General features: G+C 51.2%; 2 protein-coding genes across 2 annotated transcripts; one reads left to right on the top strand and one right to left on the bottom strand.

The window, feature by feature from the left end:
* Positions 1-219: 219 nt before the first annotated feature.
* Positions 220-3,901, top strand: LOC119092658 (uncharacterized). Its single transcript, XM_037215621.1, has 2 exons — positions 220-354; positions 3,336-3,901. The coding sequence occupies exons 1-2, from the start codon at positions 300-302 to the stop codon at positions 3,755-3,757; spliced, it is 477 nt and encodes a 158-aa protein (XP_037071516.1). The 5' UTR covers positions 220-299; the 3' UTR covers positions 3,758-3,901.
* A 5,836-nt stretch (positions 3,902-9,737) lies between these two features.
* Positions 9,738-24,007, bottom strand: LOC119092021 (uncharacterized). Its single transcript, XM_037214972.1, has 12 exons — positions 23,826-24,007; positions 19,893-20,203; positions 18,247-18,470; positions 17,218-17,310; positions 16,660-16,798; positions 15,853-16,230; positions 15,030-15,262; positions 13,894-14,047; positions 13,123-13,427; positions 12,460-12,659; positions 11,881-12,024; positions 9,738-11,569 (listed from the first exon to the last, which is right to left on the bottom strand). The coding sequence occupies exons 2-12, from the start codon at positions 20,179-20,181 to the stop codon at positions 11,263-11,265; spliced, it is 2,466 nt and encodes an 821-aa protein (XP_037070867.1). The 5' UTR covers positions 20,182-20,203; positions 23,826-24,007; the 3' UTR covers positions 9,738-11,262.
* Between the last annotated feature and the right edge of the window lie 248 nt (positions 24,008-24,255).

Below are 24,255 nucleotides of genomic sequence, written 5' to 3'. Positions count from 1 at the left end.
AGTGAGCGACAGAGCAGGTATTGATCCCTGGTGTTCACTGGCCGCGCCTACTGCAGTTACGTCAGGTTCGTGATAACCGAACGTACCTCGCCTGGCGACCAGCCACACATTGGTGCCAATGCAAGGCCTTACAGGCTGACTGGTCATGGCCATAGCTACGTTTGCACAGGCGATCAATAGGCACAGAAAGAAGCCGGGCGCCTTCGGCTCTGCCCAGGCCCAGGTGTTGTCCTCACACCTGGCGACGGAGGTGCGCGGACAGCATCTGGTCACGCCTCTTACCGACACACGGCCCGACCATGCTGAGCCAAGCCACGGCGCCCATGGTGTTGACCCTGGCGGCGGCAGTCTCCGGTGAGTCTGCCTCGCAGAGGCGTGCATGGCCGCCAGTGCGTCTTCACGCGTCTTGTATGCGTCAGAGTAAGCGCTTCCGAAAAAACGATGCCGACAGACGGTGTCTTGTGTTGAACCTTGGACGGATGTTGAACACTCGCCACTTTCTGTGGCCGCCTGCTACAAATGCTTCATTGAAGGCGGCAAGACTTGTCCCTGATATCATTTTCCAAATCGATTTGCCAATTTAAGATTGCTCTCTGCTATCAAAATGTTAATTACAATTGACCTTGATTCAGCACACCTCAGCAGTGATCCCGGACTGGCGCCCGACCAACCATTGGGTGGTTCGAATTCATTCATCCATCCATCCGTGCCCAAATATTGTGGGGCCGATTGAAATCAAAACATCGAAGAAAACCAAAACCTGGCAGTTCAAGTGTCAAGTGTTAGAGAGAGAGAGAGAGAGAGAGAGAGAGAGAGAGAGAGAGAGAGAGAGAGAGAGAGAGAGAGAGAGAGAGAGAGAGAGAGAGAGAGAGAGAGAGAGAGAGAGAGAGAGAGAGAGAGAGAGAGAGAGAGAGAGAGAGAGAGAGAGAGAGAGAGAGAGAGAGGGAGAGGGAGAGAGAAATATTAATATGTTCTTAAATTCATGCACGCTATCTTTTTAACAGGTTTCATTAAAGACCAAGGAATTCTAGACGTTCGAAAGCTTTTATTAATTCGCTGGATGTTTCTAACCAACTTTGTTGTGTTGGTTTAAGTTTCAAGACCACACCAACAAGCTCACTCATCTAAAAAGCCGTATTTTTCTGAATATTCATTAAAACGCAACGTTTAGGTTTATCCTCAAACCATTATCGCAAAGACATGATGTATCGTAAACGATAAAAAACTTAACACATATTCTATGGATCGAATAGAAAAAAACAACATATCTCGAGGAACAAATTTAGTACACCTCAGTTAAATTAGCTCAATTGAAGAGGTTTCAATGCCCTACAAATTGAGATGCCCACCCTATCTTTCCTCAACGCCTCACAGTAAACAGCGTTAGGTTGTTTGTTCAGTGCTGGGACATGTTGGCGAGTGAGAAGGGCCTCTAATTTCATCATTCATATTTTTGTGTTGTATGTTAATGATTAATGCGTTTTCAATGAGTAGTTTGCGTGTCAATGTTGTTTGACGGCACTTGTGCGTGTGCTGTTTGGGATCCCCGTCTCAAATATGCATAGGTAGTCGCCTGGAAAGAAAGGAAATGGTTGCAACACTGGTGCGGTTTATCTCACGAAGCCTCCAAGCTTCATATAGACATGATAATTGATAAACCACATTGGTGCACTTTGAAGTTTATTGCTGTAACGTTATTCTAGATCGGAAGGCTGATAGCTTTTATGTTATTGTGATAGATAGCACATCATAGGTGATAGCCCGTAATGGTGCATGCCACAATGTCTGGGGTGATTATTTGATTGACGCGTTTGTCCACTTGGTAAGATGATGCCATTTCATTGAAATGGGAAAGTGTAATAATGCTTTGACCGTTTTCCTGAAGCTGCTGTTTTTTCCTGTTCCGCAATATTTTTTTTATTTAATCATCGCTGTCTTCATTTGACTACCGGTTGTTGACCAAGACCCGTTTGAGCCAAGCAAACTCTGCACGTAGCGATGCCTCGCTGTTAAAGCTATTGAAAAACTGTTCGACTTCTTCAACTCTTGTTTAGTTTTGTTGCTGTTGTTGACTCAGGCAACCTCTCATACTGTTGGAAATGGCTAGTTGCAGCTTTCAGCATTGCATTATGGATGGATCGACTATCCCCGTCCCAAAATCCTGTCAGTTCCTGTGGAGGCAGTTGACCATTTATAGACCATTTATAGGCTACACTCCTGGACAGCCAACACGTCGCCGAACAAACGACGTAATTACGCAATGGAACCGACATCGGGGCATCTGCGGGTCAGTTTCTGGCTACGGCACTAGTAAAAAACGATGGAATTAGCTGAATGCATAAGGCGGATAGTCGTAGGATCAGATGGCATACGGAGTTTGGGGAGGAGACTCGGCTGGTGACGCGTGGGCGGTCCAGAGCAGGCTTGACAGATTTCAAATGGCTCATACCCTCCCAGTCCGCACAGAAACTTGCAGTTGCACCCTAATTGCAGCCACAAAAGATTTCCCGCTTCTCGCTGACGTTTTCGAAAGGATCATGTGCTGTATGCAAACGCGGATTGCAGACGTTACAGACTTAAACAACATCTGCCTATAAACTGAAAGGCATTATAAAGATGTTTAGCTGAAACTGATTGGCAGCAGATTGCCGACCGCGTGACGTGGGGCATAACATTGATGACTTCCGTCACTTGGCACGGTCCGAATCCCTAAATACCGAATTGAATGGCCCGACAGTTACATAATGGTGAGCTGGCGCCTGGCCAGAGGCGGTCATTCAGGCACCAGCCAGCAGTGTCGTAGCATCGTATGGCTCAGCAAAATTGCTCTACGGTCCATTCTGGCTCAAAGGGCGGGGACAAAGTTACCCGCGGAGGAGAAATTGCTCTATTGTACAAGTTGGCTTTTAAAGCCCAACTCATCGATGCAAACCATTTCAGTGAACTTAAAAAAAAGGTGACAATCAGGAGACGGCAAATTACACGGCATTAACAAACGAGACCTTGCTGGTGACACGAGTACCGTCTAGAGCAGCTCAGCTGGTGACCCGGGTATGGTTCAGGTAGCCACGACAGGGGACACGAGCACCGTCTAGAGGAGCTCAGCTAGCGACCCTGTGTAGTTCAAGTAGTCTCGGCTGGTGACACGCCGTGCTGTCCGTGTAGCCTCTGCTGGTGACACGCCGGGCCGTCTGTGTAGCCTCTGCTGGTGACACGCCGGGCCGTCTGTGTAGCCTCTGCTGGTGACACGCCGTGCTGTCCGTGTAGCCTCTGCTGGTGACACGCCGGGCCGTCTGTGTAGCCTCTGCTGGTGACACGCCAGGCCTGTGTTGCAGGCGCACTCGTCGGACCGCCGGCGCTGCACGGTTCGCTGATGCTGCCTGAGGCCGGCGGGCCGCCGTCCGCGGTCTCGCTGCGTGAACGGCAGCCGAGAGCCTTGGACGACATCTACGACCTGGAGTTCTTCGAGTGGATTCCCCCGGGGGAGACGGCGGCTGTGCAGACCGTCTCCATGCTCACCGAGACTCTGTCCCGAGTGGAGGGAGTTATGACTACCGCTACTCAGACCGCGGCCGCGGAGAGCATCACAGCATCCCAGACCCAGACCCAAACTCAGACTCAGACTCAGACGCAGACTCCGGCGCAAGCAGCGACCACATCCCAGCCTCCGAAAGACGGCGCTGCAGCTGTGGTTATGTGTTGGTCTTGCCTGTTTGTGTCCCTCATCACAGTGGCAGGCATTTGCCTTGTAGGTTGACGATAGCCAACAGCTTTTGGACACGGACGTGGCCGCTTCAAATGCAGGCAAGACAAGTGAACTGTTTACAATATTCATTTTTGATGTTTTGCGCGGGAGGCGAAGTTTAAATTTCCTGGTAAATTAAATTAATGAAATAAACGTCGGCCAACTTTGAAAGCTTTTAATCGGGCATGCATGTTGTCAAACAAGCCTCCAATGCTCACACTCCTGTTTCAAAGTTTGTCTTACTTTGAAAACCTATTTCTGATTGTCTTCTAAAACCTTCTCCCTTTCTCTGGCAGAAAGGAAGAGACTCGGACTATCAGGAATTCCAGTAGCACAGTGGTTAAGCCACGTTTCTGGAAACTAAAGGCACGGGGTCCGTTCTCTGCGGCGCCGGCCTGCCCTGCGAGGGTGACCTCATACCATTAGCTGTTGAGTGCGTTGTAAAGCCCCAGTGATACACCCAGTCTATCAACGACTCCAGGTAGGGCGGACTGTGGGAAGGCACACTCCCTTTAATCACAACAGGCGAGGTCAAGTGGAATATCCCCGCTACCGAAAGGACATTCCTTCATACCGCATCGGTGCCGCAGTTAGCTAGTGCGCGTGTTAATATAGGCGATAGGCGCTTGGTTTAAGCCTGTCTTTGGCAGGCTTTTCCAACTTTCCGACGACTAAACATAAAAAATGTGTAGCAGGACGGGATTGAGGCGCCGACAGACGCGCTCTTCTCCGCCTTTATACTTCCTGATGCGCCTAATCTAGGACTGCAATACCTGTTCTTTGTTATATTTGTTATCGAGACCCCGGAGACCATCCAAACTGCTGCCCTCCGCATAGTGACTGGTGCATTTCGCATCTGTCCGGTGCCAAGCCTCGCAGGCACAAGTCTTCCCTCCCTATCACACCGGCGAAAAATGCAACTAACTCATCAGAACTTACGCACGCGTCACAGCCTACGTTGGTAGCCCCAAATACAACACCCTCACACACCTCCGCCTCAACGGCACACTTATCATCGTGGAACTTAGTACAAAACATTAGCACCCGCGATACTCGAGGCAACGAGCGCATAATCTCCAACACATTCCCTGCAGCCCAACTCCCAGTCCCCGGCCCATTAGGGATGATCCTTTACCGGACATAATCTTTCGACTTAAACGCACAAAAAAAAACGTTTCGGAACCCGAAGTGCATACCTTTACTGAGCTCAAAGAACGTGATCAGCATTGCTGAGCTCAAAGAACATGATCCGCATTGCTGAGCTCAAAGAAGATGATCAGCACACCTGTATACATACTAGTGGCTCCCGGCGCGACGGCTGACCAGGGTCTGCTTGGTGCACCATAACCGAAAGCCAAACCGCCTGCCAAGCCACAGCACTGTACATACGGCTGAGCAATCCTGGCCGCTCTGCTACACATATACCTATGTAACATACCAAAGGCAGTCAAATGCGCGGACTCTCATTCCTCGCTACAAGCTCTCAGCACTTTTCATAACTCATCTCAACCAATTATAAACAGTATATGTCAAATGCTCTGCTCTCCGCCACAAAAAACTCATGCACTTTTTCTCTGAATACATGGACACCTCAATATTCGTGGAAACAGCATCGCTGACAAAAAAGGAAGCAAAACGAAGTCGTGTGTTAGGGGAACGCAAAGATCTTTCTTGCCCAGTTGCCGATATTTTTGCGGTCATCAATTTTCATTTCCATTTCTTTCTCCGATCTGATTGGGAGCAACGCGCTCACCACGATCTCTACCCAATCACACCCATATCACAGCACTGGCCGACAATTAATCAAGATAGTCATCTCAAGGTGCCGCTTGCGGGACTTCGCATGGGTCCCTCCAAAACCGCCCAATGTTACCTTTTTGAGCGTGACTATCAATCACACCAACGCCCATCAGCTTCCATTTAATCTTTATCCTCTCCTCGGTGACTCGTCTCCCGAGTTGCCAGTTGTTCTGTTCAAATCTTTACACAGCATAGGATTAAATAACTTCATTTAAACAAATGTTTTCCTGCATAGCTTGGCAAAAATTGCAGGTTTTCTCCGTTGGCTAGGAGTTCTAGTTTTCCTAGTCAGGACTTTCCAGGACTAAGTAGCACCACACAACGCAACAAAGTCGCGCCGGGCAGCGGAGCCCGGCGTTCGCTCTCTCCGTTGCTGCGATGAAACGGCCCAGCACCCACCTATCGCGGTCGCCGACCAGTCAGCTGAGCCAAGGCTACCGCTGCCACGGACACCATACACAAGACTCGTCACACCCGAGGAGTCTCACTTGCGGAGTTGAGTCAGAGTTGAGGAGGCTCACTTGCCGTTCAAGCGTATTGAATGCATGTTGTGTCGAGGTGAAATAAATATGCATCTTGCCGTGGTTTTCCTTATTTGCTAGTACCTTTTTGGAACAAAATAGCCAGATCAATAAGCCTAAGTCTAAAATACCCCGTCCCTTGCCCCGCAGCTCATAGCATAAGCCGATTCAACATAATTATTGCCTGATCTTAAGCCGGAAGTAATTGGTCTCCCCTCGGAAATGACTTCAGGTCCGTCGAGGAAACAAAAGGCCTTGCACTGACCCACCAAATGCGAGCGGGTATGGTAAGAAATACGTTACGTTATTCTTCCACTACTCGGTATTGAACAAAGGTTGGTCACTCCAAGGCAACATGGGTAGGCCATGCCAATGCAGATTTCTGACACCGTCGATCTGCAATCATCGTTCACTATCATGTACGTTCACAATGTCTCAGTATAACCCAGAAAAATTCCGACAAAGCCCTGAGTGCGAATGGTTACTGAACTGATCCATTGTAACTTGAAATGCACCGGCAGTTTATTTTAAGCCGTCATTCACACAATTTGTTTATTCCGTTCTAATGACATATAAAACAAAATTGTATCTTTCCTTACCTTCTGGATTCTGCTACCGTTCATGGTATATACTTAAAAATACACGACGGAGAAAGTGTCCCTTGAAATCATGCAGGCCAAGTCCAACACTTTTTTGATGGGTGCCTTTTACCTAATGTTTGATGTATATATATATATATATATATATATATATATATATGAAAGATACATGCATATATCTTATATTGCAAGCGAAGCGTCTCGCGGAACAACGATTGCACCAGGCAAAAGAACATACACGTTTACTGTTCACCATTATAGTTTAAAACGCGCATATACAAATTGAGAATGCCACACATGCACATGCAATGACACACGACCAACTCCCAATTCCAGACATATTTCATGTTATCACAATTTATAAAGGATATGATAAATTGATGTCATTTAGCGCTGGATGTTTCTTAAAAATGCGCAAAGGTTGTAAGATTCTCAAATCATGGGAGGAATACGTCCTGTCACATGTAATGAATAATGGCATAATGCATATTGGTGTAATGGTGCCACATGCAAGTGAATGTTCTCGTATGGGGAGGGGTTAGGTTTTTCAATAATTTCCCCGTCCGGATAATTTACCCAAATGCCGCTGAAGGCGACTGTGCAAGTTCCGGAGGGTGAAACCTATATAGGATGCCACACACGAGGCACAACAAAACTCGTATACAGCAGTTGATTGGCAGTATTTAGGTAATCTGCCTTTATGTTTGAAGGAGGAACCTACTGAGAACAAATTCTCCGGAACGATCCTAGGATCTAAAAATGGATAGAATTTCGTTAGGAGTCTGATCACCTTGTGCACCTTAATCATCCTGATCACCTCATCACCTTCAGCCCTGAGCCACCCTGATCACCTCATCACCTTCAACCTTGAGCCTCACGTTTGAGAGTTTCAGAATCTGAGCAAAAGTACGGCAGAACAAAATTCCTTTTTGAGCTTCGGAACGTCAAAGACCCGGGATGGTGAAAGATACCTAGAATCGAGGAACCTACGAATAAATAAACAAATGATACTTAAGGGGGAAAATGTTGTTTCGGAAATGCCTGTTCAAATACCCGATTTCAGCATGGCAGAATGTATAAGTATGGCTGAGATGGAATGCTCTAAAGGTGGCTTTCTACACGGAAATAAGCTAGAATGATCCAGGAATAAAACTGAAAAACTGACGCTCAGCCTAGAAAAAGCAGGCTTTTGATACATCGAACCACGTTAACGACCACCTTCCTTGTGGATGAGGATGTCCAAAGAGGGAATTTTGCCGTCAGGTTCCCCTTCAATCGTACCTCTTTTTGTATGCTTACTTTTCAAGAAACTAAGGAATAAAATAGCGCGAAACCCATCCTTAACAAGAAAGAAAGCAATCGACAACACACTTACCATAAAAGAAAGGAGGGAACTGGATCAGACGGAAACTAAGCCAGAGTTTTTCACGACACGTACAAATATTAGCGAACGTTGAGACCACAAGCAGACCCACACCCACCCCTCTTTTGATCAATAAAACTTGCCACTGAAAATGAGAAACGCATTCGTCACAGCAAGGGCAGGGAAAGACTTGAAATATACCATGGTTACTCCCACCACCCAAATGGTTGTCGAAAACGAACCGCGACACAAATGTCGATGGTCTCTTGCAAAGGAGTGCTGGTGAATAAACTAGCTATGAATATATGACCATTTACCTCTACACTTGCCACTTCATTTGCAAACTCATAGCAATTTCCTATAGTGTACTCATTTTGTGGACACAGGAACCCGAAATTTAACTAGGTTACAAGTCGGAGTGCCCGAAGCGAAGACAACAGGCCGAAGAGCGGCTCGGGCCCTGCGGATCTTCGCCAAACCGTGCAGGACACCCGGCGCACTTCAAGACGCCGAGGTGTTTGTGTACGCCCCATCCGTTAGCATGCCTAACGATTCCAATTTGAACAAAAGCCGATTTATTTTATCTTTTACCTACTGAATAGCTTTTAACATGAGCCCGAAAGCTTCAATGAACTTTGAAACATCTGTTAATGTTTATCGGTGTTTTCGGGCGCGCCGACTGCAGTGATCATTTGGCGCACAAACGAGTTCTGTTTCACCTCACTAATGAACCGTGTAGAGTCCCGAATTTGATACGTTTAAAGGCCAACAAGACCTGTTGAGATTTAAGAAAGCGCGAGTTGTTTCCTAGCATGTCGCAGAGCGTCAGAGGCGAGTCATGCTGCCCAAAGTAACGTTGACGTTCTTCCACGCGGCGCGGACACGACACGCGCACATGAACGGTAGGGACAGCACCACATCGACAGCAGATAGGTCTATCGGCTCCTTGCAACAGATAGCCGTGAACTGCATGCGTGTGCTCAACACGTACTCTTCAGAGTACCACCCCTCCTTGCCTCACTCTGCGAGAACATAACCACCGAGCCGGCTTGGGTTTTACTGCTCTGGGCTTACTTTCAATTTCGTTGCCATTTTCTCCACGTATGAAGAACGATCCAGAAATAGGAACCTCTACCCTTGTGTGGTTGTGAGGTGAAAATGTTCTTGTCAGACGCAAATTGTCCGAGGGGGAAAGGCTACGACCCTAAAAGACGGGAGAGGAAGCTTTCGAAGGGTCAAAGGCATGACAATGTCTTAGGCAAATGCAGACAAGCCTACGTTTAACGTTGTTAATGTCCACGCCATCGCATAGAGGACGGTCGGACAAAGTACACAAGTTTTTCAAACGCGAGGTGGTACCGAAGGAAATCAAGCCTCGACACCAGAAGATGAAAGTCAAGTCCAAAAGCCAGAAGTGTTTTAATACTGTCAGGAATAAATTTAAACGACAGGTTATGAATGAAAAGATCAAGATCACAGGGTAGCAACGCATTGTAAATACCAAGACGATTAAGCTTCTGGCGATGAATTATCTTACACTTGCAGGTGAAAGTATTTAAGATGTCGTTAACAAAAGACCTGACCATATGAAACTAAAAAAACCATAGGTGCCCTTGTCGAATGCATTTATATCTCTCTCTCTCTCTCTGGCATGGACATCCATCCCCGCAAGACGTTTGGCGTTGCGGTGTGACTGTACGATCCGGCTGATCTTCTACGAGTCTATTTGACACACCATTCAAAACCAAACAAAAGACAAGCCACTTGATGAATTATAGTGAAACAATGAGAAAGAAAAGGGAACTCATTAACTGCACATGGTGGCGAAAGTCGCAATGCCCTCTTTACTGACATATTACGGCCCCCTATCCTAACACCGAGCTGTTTTGGTTCAGAATGTGTCATGCTAATAACTTATGAAAGTGACAACTCAGACCTTCGCATTGCTCAGAAGTTATGTTTTAACTCGGCGAGGGCCACCTTACCCTCCCCAGACGGTAGCCATTTACCGTCAAACCCCGGCAGCTGCGATAAGCACTGAACACTACACTGAGACTGAACACACGTTCCAGTCCGTAAACTCTGAACAATTTATACACAGCTTATGTATGCATGAATGTGTGCAGTTTATGCACAGTTTATGTATACATGAGTTGCGCGCAATTCCTGACGTGACAAGTACAACGTAAGATTTCATTCTACGACCAGACGACCGTGCCCTTTGTTCTTGACGCCTGTCACGTGAAATTATATAATTAAAGCTAAATGCATATATAACCAGTGATACGCATAAGACCAGGGAATCCGGGGATGTCGTGACACTGTTTCCCAAAATACTGAGACCCTATAGGAACGCAACGAAGGAATCTGCTTCCAAATTGGTGTTAGTACCCCAACTTTCTGAGACGCTTCTCCGCCTATGCTACCGGTCACCTATGTACGCGTATATTTTCGGAGTTTTGAGGAGTCACACTCCTCGGCATGATCGTAAAGCACAATGGAGTGGTCTGTACACTAATGCAATCACAGCCAATGGCATCACCGACTAAATCCGGAGGCTTCGAGCGACCTCACGCACAAGCTAACTCTGAGTGGCAGCCACATAAGCACACCTCTCTGTTCAGAATTAACACCCTGCCTCACGTAGAGGCCTGATGTACTCTGCCCACCCCGCACGAGCTGCCTCTCCCGCCATCCTCGTCACACCAGCTCAGCGCACATGCTGCCGGCACAGTCGGCGGCCAGCAGCCGTCCCTGCACCCCGCCCGCCCGGCCCTAGCCGGACGGGACGCGGTGCCAGACCGGCACCTCAGCGGCCTCAGCTGCCTCAGCCAGCCGCCGTCGCATCACGCGTCGTGACGTACGTGGCTGTGCACGCCTCGCTCCATGGTCGGGGAGAGCTCCCCTCTGGCAGAGAGGTTCTGGCGGTGCACAGCGCCGACGGGACCCTCGCGAGTAGTCAGGCGGTGTTCAGCTCGCCGCGCAGCCGGCGAAGCTCAGCACCCGCCGCGCTGGGACTGGGCGGCGCCTCCCTCCCCTGGACTCGCCCGTCAACCCCCACAACAGTACCCCGATTACCAGAAGGGCTCCGATTATGTTGGAGCTGAGACCGCCATTGCTCTCACGTCAAAAGCAAAGAAATAACAACCAGCTGGTTCTTCGCGGCGAGCACCCAGCACGCTTCTACTGGCCAGGGGCGGGGCGCGGATCCCAACCCCGCCCGGCGCCACCGCCTCAGCGGAGCGAGGCGGCCTCCTCCATATCGGCGACGCAGCGGCGCCAGGCCCGCAGCGCGCCGGCGCCTAGCCCGGCGTCCAGGCAGTTGACGAGGCCCTCCAGCCGGAGGCGCAGCTCTCGCCGCAGCTGACTGGGAGAGCCGCAGACGTCCGGCTCGCTCGGCCGGCCAGCACCGCCGTCGCTCGACCGCCAGAGCTCAGCCGACTGCGGGAAAAATTTGACCATCGTGTTGGGCGCCATGGCGTTCTTCTCCGGCGGCGGCTCGTGCCACTTTTTGGAGAACTCGACCAGCTTGGCGACGGCCCTGCAGAAGACGGAGGATGCCAGCGTCAGGACTTCAGCCGCATAACCTGAGCCCGCATCGCTGAGTCAAACAAGCAGCTACGCTGCATGAGTAACCTGACAATGGTGACTAGGCTGTTGACGTGTCCCAAATCACAAGCACAATACTCCCGACGGCTAGATCGGTTATCTCGGAGCGTCGGGCCGGTGGATCCCAATCCGGCAGATCCACCGGTCCGACGCTCCGAAATAACATGACAACAAACGACCACCAACTCCAGCTGGTTCGCACGAGAAGCGGGCACGGCGGCAGAGGCAGGCGACTTGACGCACTTGTCGACCCTGCGCTCCGGTCCCGTGAGGAACTCGGCGGCCACCGCCTCGTGGAACACCTGAGCAGGACAGCGCGAGGGCACGCGCACGCCCTGCCGGAACAGCGTCTGCCACTCCTCGATCAGACCCCGCTTCAGCCATTTCCTGCCGAGGGGAGAAGGGGGGTTAACGATGGGTGGCAACAGCTTCCTGTTCGGCGTGCGGTAACAGAATGCATCAATACGCATATCATCGGCGAATGTCGGTGTCGCGTACACCTCACGTCATCTCTGTACGCTCACGTCTGTCGCTCGAGACGTGATACCGTTCGCTATCGGTCTCAGCACCGAGCCTGCTGGATGGCACTAGATGGTCCAAAACCGTCAACCGCCACGCTCCGGTAGTGGACCTATGCGAGCTCAACTTCCGAGACTAACGACATACTTACTACCGGACACGCGACGGCGGTGGAATACACACTGCATGATCGACAACCAACATCGACGTCCCTGTCAGCGGACTCCATCGGCGACAGAGGCGGAGCCACGCGGCCGCACTCCCCAGCGTGCGCGGCCGCCGACACCGAGCGGCGAGCCTCACTCCTCGAGGTAGGCGCCGAAGCGTTTGGTGGACGGCCGGGCGCGAAGCTGGCGGCCGAGGCTGGCGGCGTTGCGGTAGACGAGCCGGCGGGCGGCCACCTGGTCGCGCGGCGGCGGCGGCTCGCCCTCCTGCTCCTCCTGGCCCGTCGCGGCGATCAGCTGCGAGACGGTGCGCCACACCTCCTGACGCTCGGCCGCGTCCTGACAACGATCAGGTCAGGTCAGCTGCGAGACAGCGGACGCCTGACACTCGGCTGTATCCGGTCAAATGGCGGAAGGGCGGGTGAGGTCAGCCTGAAGGAGGGGAGGGGGCACACCGCCATTCGGTCGCGTCCTAACACCGGGGTTGGGTCAGGTCAGTTCAGGTCCGAGGCGGCCAGCCGCAACTGCCGCTCACGCGCGTCCTGATGCCCCCCCCCCCCCCTTACATTAATCCTGGGACGAGTCGAAGCACAGCTTTGTCATCGGACAGGTCGGGGCTGGTCAGCTGGGAGAGACTGACCAAGGATAAACTACCCTCCTAGGCGGAACATCGCACAACGCGTTCAGGGGCATATCTAACGCACCGTCGACGAGCAGCCACGATCACGGAATCGATCCTGGCCTCCTAGACCCGGCAGCACACTAGCGTCGCCACCGCCTCCGGCAGCGAGCGCCGCCTCACCTCCACGTGCTTGATGAGAATAGTGCTGAGCGCGGCGCGCACGCGCGCCTGGTCCAGCAGCCGCAGCGGCCGCTGTCCGGTCGCCTCCACCCACATCTGGTGAAAGCTCGAGTGCTTCTCGGCCACGAAGTAACGCGGCACGGGCACGTCCTCGCCGCGCACGCGCAGCGACAGGTCACGCAGTCCGTGCACAAGGTCCAGCGCCAGCTCCTTGGCGCTGGCGCTGCTCAGCATCCACGCCACCGGCTGTGGCTGGTCGCCGTCGCCGTCGAATGCGCACACGGACGTGAGACGGTAAGGCCGGCCTGGCGGCCACAGGGCGCCGATGGTCAGCGGGCGGGGGAGGAGGTGGGCGCAGGGGGCGGTGGCACAGCCCGCCACGTCTGCTCGCACGCAATGTGCGAACGACAGACGACGACAAACTAGATGGCGCGTGTCGCGGATAATGGCAAAGGCGTACACCAACAGACCGCAGAGGCACGTGGTTTGATAAAAGGCAGCATTCAAAGACAGTCGACGTCGCACATAGATTAGCCCGTTCATAGGTAGTGGCAATGGTAGTTCCAAAGCTCAAGCCAGATCAGCCCCGGAGCGTATTCACGCCAAAAAGCGCGGCTCCAAACGCCATATTGCAACCTGGACGGCACTCCCCCACACAAGCAATTGCAATGCCAACGATTAGAAGTCATTTAAGCAGTCGTTACGCCACCAACAAGTCAGCAAAACGATTATGCACGCGGAGACTGACGAGGGCCGGGCCCTGGAGCGCACCTCGCGGCGCGTCCGTGGCGTCCATCATGAGCACGCCGGTGCCGTGCGCGTGCAGCAGCTCCACCTGGTTGGGGGTGCTGAAGGCGAACACAAAGTCCGACTCGTGCACGCCGTCCATCAGCTCGCCCGGCTCCTTATGGAACAGCACGTGCACCTGGCGCCACAAGACACGGGGCAAGCCGTCAGCTAGCGGCGTGGGAGCGGGCACTGAGGTGATGGAGGGCGTGTGCAGACGGAACACACGCGGCACCGCACAGGGCTGGTACGCTTACGACGGACCCAAAATGCAAAAAGTTTCCATGTGGATTGTGAATTGCTGTCTCTCTCGTTGCACTAGGATCAGCTCAGGTGTTCAACACCGGGGCGTCACTAAGCTGAGATGAAACCTCGCCAACTCCGGAGCTCGAGGCTTTGTGGCGAGCAGCAGCCGTCATGTGCAGCTCCACGACAAACAGTGGACACAGTTCTGACCAACAATCGCTGTTCTTCGCCACCTATTCACAATTATGTGATCTTCATTTCAAATGCTTTATTTTCGGGTGAATTTCCAACGATAACTATCACCTACTTTTCCATGCATTTTCCAGCAACGACTCATAACGTGTCAATCTTGAATGTCTTTATTTTGTCATTCATTTCAAATAGCTTTCGTCCCACACATGCCGTAAATGATTGTGTTTCCTACGTTTCACATGTGACGCAAAAGGTAAAATTAGTTCAATTTTCACTTTTTCTCAGAAGAAAACAGTTCGCAAACTGTTTCGCGGCATTTCGATACAAGCCATCTTTCACACGTTCATGCAAACCGCACGTACCAACTCTAGCCGCCGATGACTCGGTGGGGTGGGCTCCGGCCAACCTCCCGATCGACTTTCTAGCAAGCATTCAAAACTGTAGTAAGCGACCCCAAAGGATTCCACGTCACAAATGCGTCGCGCAAGTTCAACCCCGTTCAGCTCAGGCCCTGGCAACTTTTTTCGGGCACGTATACTGTGAAAGGTTACAGCTAAGACGTCACACAGCTAAGGCCCCCTACCAGAAGCTCACAATCCAAAGACCCCAGTGGCGAGAAGACTCCGCGTTTTAAACCCCACGCAACCCCTCCCGCCCGCTGCCGGTGGGGTAGCGCTGCATACCTCGCCGGCGGCGGTCATCTGGTCGGCCAGGTAGCGCAGGGCGGCAAATTCCTCGACGGCCGGCTCGCGGGCGACGCGGAACTGTTCGGTGGCGATGCCCAGTCGGCGGGCTACCTTGTAGACGTGCTCCCGCTGCAGCCGAAACATGGGGTTGCTGGGCACCGGCTCGGCCAGTACGCTTAGCCGAGCCTCGTGCAGAATACGGTCCAGAGTCCAGCCCGCCCGCAGCTTCTCTGCAGACAGCGGCGGGCACGCCAGTCAACAGGGGGGGGGGGGGGGGGGGGGGGCAGGGACCGGCGAGCCCGCGGCAGCCAGCGGCGTGTCAGGGAGAGATCAGAATAGGGACCCCCAACGCTAATCAAACGTGGGAGTCATTGCGCGGCGCCAGGCAACAGTTTGTTTACGTTTCTCCTTCCCTGAGAGCACACCACCCAACTAGAAGTCGCCATCACTTGAGCATAAAATAAGTCAATTCAAGTAGCGACGAGTCCGCCTGCCCACATGACGAGCCCAGCGCTGCGCCCAGTGATCACAAGTTGCGCCAAGTTGAACCTCTCTGGTCAGATCACAACCGCCCTTTCGATGTCATTAGGGTCAAACCATGTAACCGCTCTCGAACTCTTCTTACCCAGTGGCGCTGGATTTCGAGTCCTGCACATGGCCCCTACACCCAAGGAGCCAGGACTGGACTCACGTCACATTTAGCGCCGGCGGGCACCACTCACCCCCACGTCTACGTCTATGTTCACGCCTACGCCTACGTCTACGTCTACGTCCACGTCCACGTCAACGCCCACCCCGCACCACAGCCGCCGACACCCACCCTCGAGGAAGAGTCGGTTCGCCTCCGGCATGGGCTCCTTGAGACGGCCGGTGCCGGCCGGCTCGTGCAGAGTGTGCCCGTAGTGGGTGGTATTGACGGTCACGGCCACGGCACTGGCGGCGTCGGTGCGCGCTGCCCTGATGAACGAGGTGCACGAGACGCGCGTGGCCGCCCCCGCCGTGGCGCCGCCCGGCGGCCGGCCCAGGCGACCGTGGCGCGCGCGTCGCCGCCAGCCGGCGCGCCGCTGGTATACGGTCGGGCTTCCACCCGGGCACACCAGGTGGAGGCTGACCAGCTGACCGTCCGACAGCTGGCGCTGGTAGCGTCGGTACCGTGAGCCCGTCTCCGCTTCGAAATCGCGCCGCCACGCGCCGAACTCTGCCCCCGACGAGAACACGGTGTCAAGGTACTGCGACGGGGCGGGGCAGGGATGCGGATCCCGCCGTCGGGCGCGGGGGGACGCCGGTCACACTGCGGCGGGGCGGGGCAGGGATGCGGATCCCGCCGTCGGGCGCGGGGGGACGCCGGTCACACTGCGGCGGGGTACCCAGGGGGAGGGGGAGGGGGGGGGGCAGAGCTAGAGATGTCGGTTCGGCTCCAGAAAAGTGCGGTTCGGATGGCTTGCGGGCGTGGTGTCAGGGTGGCTGAACACATACACACACGCACGCACGCACGCACGCAAAAATATGTTGACCCAGTCGAAAATGAGATGACGTCGCGACAGCAATGAGAACGCAGGAAACGCGAGGCAATGCCCAAAAGCCACAAACGAGCAACGCTGCTAAAACTCCTCAATGTCTTTCATACCCTCCCAGTCTCGAAAGATGAGCTTGACAATATCCATCTTGATCTGATGTTTCTGTGTGAGGTGGTTACGCAGCGTCTTGCTGTGGGAGGCGGTGAAGTCGCACCCCTCCTCCCCGCATCTCAACCCGTCGCGAGTCTTCTGCGGACCGACACAAGCCACGGCGTCTACAGAGAGCAGTCCGCAGCACGACCGTTCCATCGTTGGGGGTATGACACAGCCACTGAGCTACTAACGCGAGCCGTCTACACAAATCAGTACGTTATGAACGTGAACTGAGAACATAGAACGTTTCATCTTCATCGCGGGAGAACAACACACTCTTCCCTGGAAGCGAACATGCCATTCACCAGTTATTTTCACCAGACAACACTTCCGAGTGACGCTGACAAGTGACCCCGTCTCCACCTCCGCCCCGCCTGCGCCTGCGCCTGCGGCTGCGCCCCCGCCGCGCTGCGGCTGCGGCTGTGGCTGCGGCTGCGGCTGCGGCTGCGGCTGCGGCTGTGGCTGCGGCTGCGGCTGCTCGAGAGCAGGAGCGGCTCGCCGCCCAGCCCACTCACCACTGTGGCGCTGTCCTGGTGGTAGATCCTCTGGTGGGTGCGCAGGCTGGCCTGGGTCTTGTAGCGCGAGCCACAGAGCTCGCACGGCACCGGCTGCCGGACCGGCACCACGGAGGTCACCACTCATACTGAGCGCCGTCCAAAACGCACTCGGACTGCTGGCGTGAGCGTGCAGGGGGCGCGGTGTAAATGCACGACCACGTCACGTTTGGCTTTGGAATTAAACAACGTGACGTGCAAACGGACAGATAGATGGTGATAAGCATAAAGCCAGGACTTTAAAAGGATGAGAGAAGAAAACTTAAAACAATAGGCGTACCGGAAGTTTCTACATTCCTTTTTCCTTGATGAGGAAAACTTTGTGAGTACAGAAGGCATCTTTTCAAAATCACCAACTAGCAAACACCCGAAACACACTTCTTTCCTGTTCGTTGCTGCATTATTATCATGCAAAGAGAAATCCCCGGCCAAAAGCGGCAACACCAAACTACTATGGAGAGCGCGATTCCACAGATTGGTACTGATTAACCTTCACAAAAAATGTGATGTAATAGATCCAACAACTTTCTTAACCTGGCTTACTATACTGAATTGGAACGACCGACAAGAAACCATTGATTTCGTTGCCTCCTCATTAACCTAGTCAAGTTCCCTTCCACGTAATGCAATACCATAATGCTCCTAATGAGTAACATACGGAAAGCAAAAGCGCACTTTATGCCAGCCTTTCAACTAGTTCACAATGGAGTTGTGGGCTTACCCTTCAATGCGATCTGCGTCGAGTAATCAATCACACACGAACAGCAAGCGAATATACCTACGGAATTTTTATTGAAATTTGTTGTTGTTTTATTTCGTTGAAAACTATGAAATAACTTGATGTGACCAAAAGCAGGACATGTATGTCCAGGCGCAAAGGCCAATGCACTCGACGTGCTCCCAAAACCAAATAACACGTATGTCTATTTCCCCACGCTCCATCCGGATCTAGTCACTGTCTATGTCCTCCAGCGGCGGGGAGCAGCAAACCTTGCTCATGTCCACCTGCCTCCTCTTGTACGGCCTTGAGCGCGCCGGCCCGGCAGCGGCCGCACCCGGGCTGGCCATGGCCCCGTGCGCCGGGCCGGCGTCGCCGTCTCTCGCGGCCGTCCGCTCCTCGCCCAGCATCACGATCTGACCGCCCTCTATCGCCGACCGGCTGAAGTGCTCGGCAGTCTCCACCAGCATCGGGTCCATGACGATATTGCCCTTGTCTGAAAGAGTGGCCTGTGTGTAACGGAGCTCGGTTTTACAACTGGGCCGACTGACACTCTGCTCTGTCGGAATAAGTTAAAAGGGGGGGGGGGGGGGCAGGGGAGAGACAGAATGGTCTCCGGTTGGGACATGACTGTGTTATCTTTATTCTGAAATCGGGCCCTGCCATGGACAACGCTCCATCTCAAATGGTGCGCTCTCAGTCAGAGCGGACTGATATGAAAATCAGTCTCAAATTGAGTTCCGTCTGAAGTCGATCTATCTCATATTTGCCCCAGTCCAAAACGGGGTCTGTCTCAGACGGCGCTGTCTGAGAAAGTGATTTTTAAAACAAGACCTCTAACAAAGTGGCTCTGCCTGGAAGGTCTGTTTGAGGCTCTGTTCATCTCTTTTTTTCTGAAAAGGATTCGCACCTGAAGTGCAGCACTGTCTGTCATGTAACCAGGATGAGCAATACTGTTCGGGGGCGGCGCCGCAAGGACCAAGTCACAGCCGACATCGAGGGTCAGCGATACCGCCTGTACTAACATGATCGGCAAAAAGGCAGTGCGGGCTGGCTAGTGCATACGCAGAAATTCTCGTAACACAAATACACTGTCTTAGCAATTAAGTCATAGAAAAGTTCCAAAAACTATCACGAAGAGCTAAAAACATGCCTTTGAACTGCAAAAAAGAGTTAAAAATGTGCCCTTGAAGTGCAACAGTTGTAAAATGCGCCCTTGAAGTGTAACAGTTGTAAAATGTGCCCTTGAAGTGTAACAGTTGTAAAATGTGCCCTTGAAGTGCAACAGTTGTAAAATGTGCCCTTGAAGTGTAACAGTTGTAAAATGTGCCCTCAAAGTGTAGGAGTTGCAAAATAAGCCCTTGAAGCATAACAGTTGTAAAATGTGCCCTTGAAGTGTAACAGTTGTAAAATGTGTCTTGAAGTGTAACAGTTGTAAAATGTGCCCTCGAAGTGTAACAGTTGTAAAATGTGCCCTCGAAGTGAAACAGTTGTAAAATGTGCCCTTGAAGTGCAACAGTTGTAAAATGTGCCCTCGAAGTGCAACAGTTGCAAAATGTGCCCTTGAATTGAAACAGTTGCAAAATGTGCCCTTGAAGTGTAACAGTCGTAAAATGTGCCCTTGAAGTGTAACAGTTGTAAAATATGCCCTTGAAGTGTAGGAGTTGCAAAATGTGCCCTTGAAGCATAACAGTTGTAAAATGTGCCCTTGAAGTGTAACAGTTGTAAAATGAGCCCTTGAAGTGTAACAGTTAGAATGTGCCTTGAAGTTAGTTAAAATGTGCCCTCGAAGTGTAACAGTTGCAAAATGTGCCCGTGAAGTGAAACAGTTGTAAAATGTGCCCTTGAAGTGTAACAGTTGTAAAATGTGCCCTTGATCCCGACATCTGACAGTCTAGGCAGCGTGTCAGTCACTGACCGCTGATGTCTTCCGCCTGGACCAGACAGACCGGCGCCAATGATCCATCCGGTTGCTGAACAAACTTCACAAAGGCCATCATTCTTAGGTCTTCAGTGCCACTATCCCTGGCTTCTTCTTCGACATATTCAGTGGCAGTCTGTTCAGGCTCGCTGCCCGCCAGCGTAACCTCTTCCTCATTAACTGCGATGGCATCATGAGCATCCATAACTTCAGAGAATTGGTCCTCAGTAACTATCGCATCGTCGGCACCCATTAACATTTCAGCTTCATTACATTTTCTTTCCATGATGCTTGTTAACTGCTGGAATCTGTAATGAAAATGATGGTCACATGAAATAGCAGAAGAGGTTACGTCGACTTAATCGTTACACAATGCCACACTACTGCAGAAGACAACACTGGGGGGAGAGCATTCCTCTGGACTACTCCGCTAAATAATGCAGTATGTGTCTATTTACTGTTGCATACAACACTTCCACACGCCACAGATTCGTATTGTCTGTCTGAAATATTTTATGCGCAGTAACAGAGTGCGGCAGACTAGCAAAAAACAAACTTCAGTTACAATCGATGGTTTGGATCGAACTGTGGGGTCTGTGCTGTGCTGTGATGGGGTGTTTCTAGCCATGCAACTCTAGGTTGCGTGGGTATGCGACAGGCCTTTCCCGTTGGAAGGCCCATGAATATGACCCAGTCCGGAGCACTGCTGGCTGAAAAAGCCAAGAGGGTTCGTCGACTCGCGGCACCCGGTGTGGGTACGAAAGCAGCCATAAAGGAGGGCACACATGATAATGTAACAACGGATCCTGATCAACGTTTCGATTATTCACCACAGTGATGACTGGTAGCCGGGCAATCTTTCCCTGGTCTCGGATTAGATCCTGCTACAGGAGGGCTTGAGTCAATGATGTCCTCTTAGAGATTATGGAATAGGCTATACCAGATGTTGCAGAAGTTCGATCACATCTCTCATGTTTGGTAAATCCGGACGCGAAAAAAAACTCGACGTGTTAAGCATTACCCCACACGGAGCTAAATCTTCTCTTAACTGCAGACCCAGCACAATCTACGACCAATTGGCTCGATCCAAAGTCAAGCTTTGCCCCTTACGTTTCCTCGTCGATCTTCAAGGAATGTATTTAAAACTATGGATGACTTAATAGCAGCTGGTGCTCCACACAAACGGGAGGTACAACACGTCAACTGTATTTGACAAGAAACAGTAGAATCAACTTACAGGAACGGTACCGTTCCACAACCACGTCACCTAGACCAGCCTGAGTTTGGGTTACATGAACACGTTCATCGCCGTATGATACACAGGCGATGGAGGACTAGGAACCCTGGCGTTTGACGTGCAAAACAGCCCCTCTATGTGGTTCACATGAGGGCACATGACCCAGCAATGCCACAGAGGCAGGTTGACGGGCTGTGACTGGGCAGCATCAAAGCTTGCAGGTTGGGATGAAAAGTGAAATGGCGTGGATCTGCGAGACATAGGCAGACATGCTAGACTTGCAAACAGAATGGCGGTTATGGCTATCACAGGGACCACATGGGTCCATGCAGGTCCTGCATTGCGGGACCAGACATGACTTGCCACAAGCCTCAGGGACAGCATGACTCTCATGGTACAGCTTATCAAGAAGTGTTGGCCACTTACATAGCTTCTCTGCAATTTATTGAGGGGTGTAGCATGGCCTCCCCATACCACAAACCTAAAAATCTAACAAAACCACATAAACAAGGTCACTGTTAAGTCAAGTTGGTGCACTGCTGCATGGCAGGAGGAAATGGTTTGCAGTTTTGATAATAAAAGTGCTTACAAAGTCATAAAACTTAATCCAGTGAATGTCAGGGGACCCCAGCCATCTGCTTTGGCTTCACAAACTAAAACTGCTCACAGTTTGCTCTGCTCATGTATCCTGGACAAGATTACCACTTATCTGCAATACATGTTTTCTTTGCAAAAGCTACTCTCCAAAATTCCTGTGAATGTGGCCTTGGACTCATGGGTAATAGGTAGACACACCATCCATAAATGTACCTACTGCATACCAAAACCTCTTCCTCACATCATTATCTCATGCTCAGACTTAAAATATCTGCAACAGCAAATACAAAGTGATTTGCAACCCAGACAGATGAGGGTGCTTAGGCATGTATGATGACCATCTTGGTCATGGGACAGAGTGAGGTACATTCCAGCTGGCCAGCAGGACAGCATCTATGGACACTCCTCAGGGAGACACATGTGTTGCCCAAGAATTGGCCTAGGAACAGATGCAACAATAATATGGTGCAGATGGAAGATTATCTCCCCCAAAACACAGTGTTTGACAGTGTCTGCTTAGCCCAGTGTCTGAGGTTCAAGCAGAAATACTAACAATCCAAAATTCTACAGGTATTTTACAGTTCTCCATGGCAGTCAAAAGCAGTCCAAACATTTTCCTGGACAGCCTTGCATAGCATAAACTCAACAGTCAAATTGCTACCATTCAGAATGCATGGATTAGGTGTACAGTGATGATTCTGTGCTGCATCTGATGCACATAGCAACTTTTTCACCGACAAAAACAATTAAAATAACAGAAGCAGCACTTCCCTGCATACCCTACTGATATGAAATGTTCACAAATATCAGTAGATTGTTGCCATATTATGTCATGAAACAGCATGTGCCTGTGCTGAAATATCTTAAGCATACAGCACAAACCAGAACCTGCAGACCCACAAGTAGGCCAAAAAGCTGATATAGAAAATCAAATTTTTCTACATACATCAGAGAAAAAACCACATATGGTCTAAACAGCACAAAGTTGGTGACATAGGTAGTTGATTTAATAGGACAAAGTCATACTAACATGCTTTGTGGTGTCCAATACTGTATGGCCTAAATATAAGACCAATGCAAATTTGCACAATGAACAATATAAAACATCCAATGTTATTACTTCACTAGTCCCCTTGTTCTTTTTAGAAGTAATGCCCTCAGAGGGCCAGACATGTGTCTGGATCCCAAGGATGGATCCAGGATTCCAGGCAGAGGTTCAATGTTACAGGATCCTGGTATCTGTTAGAGGCTCCAGCCTCATGTCAGCAGAGGAAAGCTGCATACCAAGTAGCATAAATACTGTCAGCTGCAGAAACACTCATGTAAAATGACAAAAATTGGAAGCATTCCTGTTCAGGAGTATCTTGCACCTCAACCTGTGCAAACTGTGCTGATTAGCCAGGTTGCCATATCCCCATGCAAACTAAAACCACACCAGATGATTTTGGCAGGTTTTGCGAACTAGATGTTTCTAGCCTAATGGCATCTATTTATGGAGTTGTATCCACACTATGTCCATGCTGCTGACATGACTTCTTCAGAGTGCCCAGCCAACTGTACCTATGCTAGCAGCCCTTCCATTCTGATGGAAAGTTGCTTAAAGCACACTGCCTTAGTCACTTTACTACTTGTCCTTGGCAGGTATGGCCTGCAGCTGGCAGAGGCCACACTTAATGTCACCTGACATTAGAGGGCAGGATCAAGGCTATCTAACAGGACGGACCAGGATGGACCAGGATGGGCAGGATGGACCGGCAAAACCCAAACATTGCAGCACATTACACTTTCACTATCACATTCAACTGTGGACTCCAAATTTTGCAGTCTGATGATAAATGATAAGGTGATGATGATTTGGGCTTTGGGGTGCACTGACTACGTTAGTCGTATGGCAAAATGCCAAGGCAGGTCAAGGCCCACCAGCACTGCTTGTCTGCACAAGCTATCTCAGAATTCCTTGTGCTCAGCAGTGTTCAGACCACATCTATAAATTAGACATAAATAATTGTTGGTTCCACCAATCGTCTGACAACTGGATTCAGCCATTTCCATTTTTTAAATGTAAGCCAAGGTACTCTTGGATGCTGAAGCTCTACCTTGGTATCCAGTTGATGCAGTCAACAATAGTGGGCAAGGGGCGGCCTCTCGCAGCATCCTACACCAGATTCTAACTGCATCTCCCAGCTGGAGATGCAAACCTAGTCCCACGCCACCAATTGACGCGCCCAGGCGTATGGGCTCTGGGTCACCTACGAGCCGACCATCCGCATGAAAACGCAGTCTGCCACGATCGCAACAGGGGAAATTCGTCTTTTTTCTACTCTGGTACCTGTGCGGTGGATGGAGGGAAAAGCTACGCTGGTTGCAGGGTTCGCGTACTGTCGTGATGGGGAAATGCTGTGAGGCATCAGCTGATATTGTGACGTCACTGAAAATGGTCTTGCATCGATTGGGGTTCTTTCGGGCCGACTGAAGCCCATAGGCATTTGCTGACGATGTGATGTCACTGGTATTCGACTGGGCATG

The sequence above is a fragment of the Pollicipes pollicipes genome, unplaced genomic scaffold (genome assembly GCF_011947565.3).
Source record: "Pollicipes pollicipes isolate AB1234 unplaced genomic scaffold, Ppol_2.1 Scaffold_3447;HRSCAF=4054_pilon_pilon_pilon, whole genome shotgun sequence".
Classification (NCBI taxonomy): Eukaryota; Metazoa; Arthropoda; class Thecostraca; order Pollicipedomorpha; family Pollicipedidae; genus Pollicipes; species Pollicipes pollicipes.
Note: the sequence above shows the minus strand (reverse complement) of the source record. Positions and strands in the feature narration are given on the sequence as shown.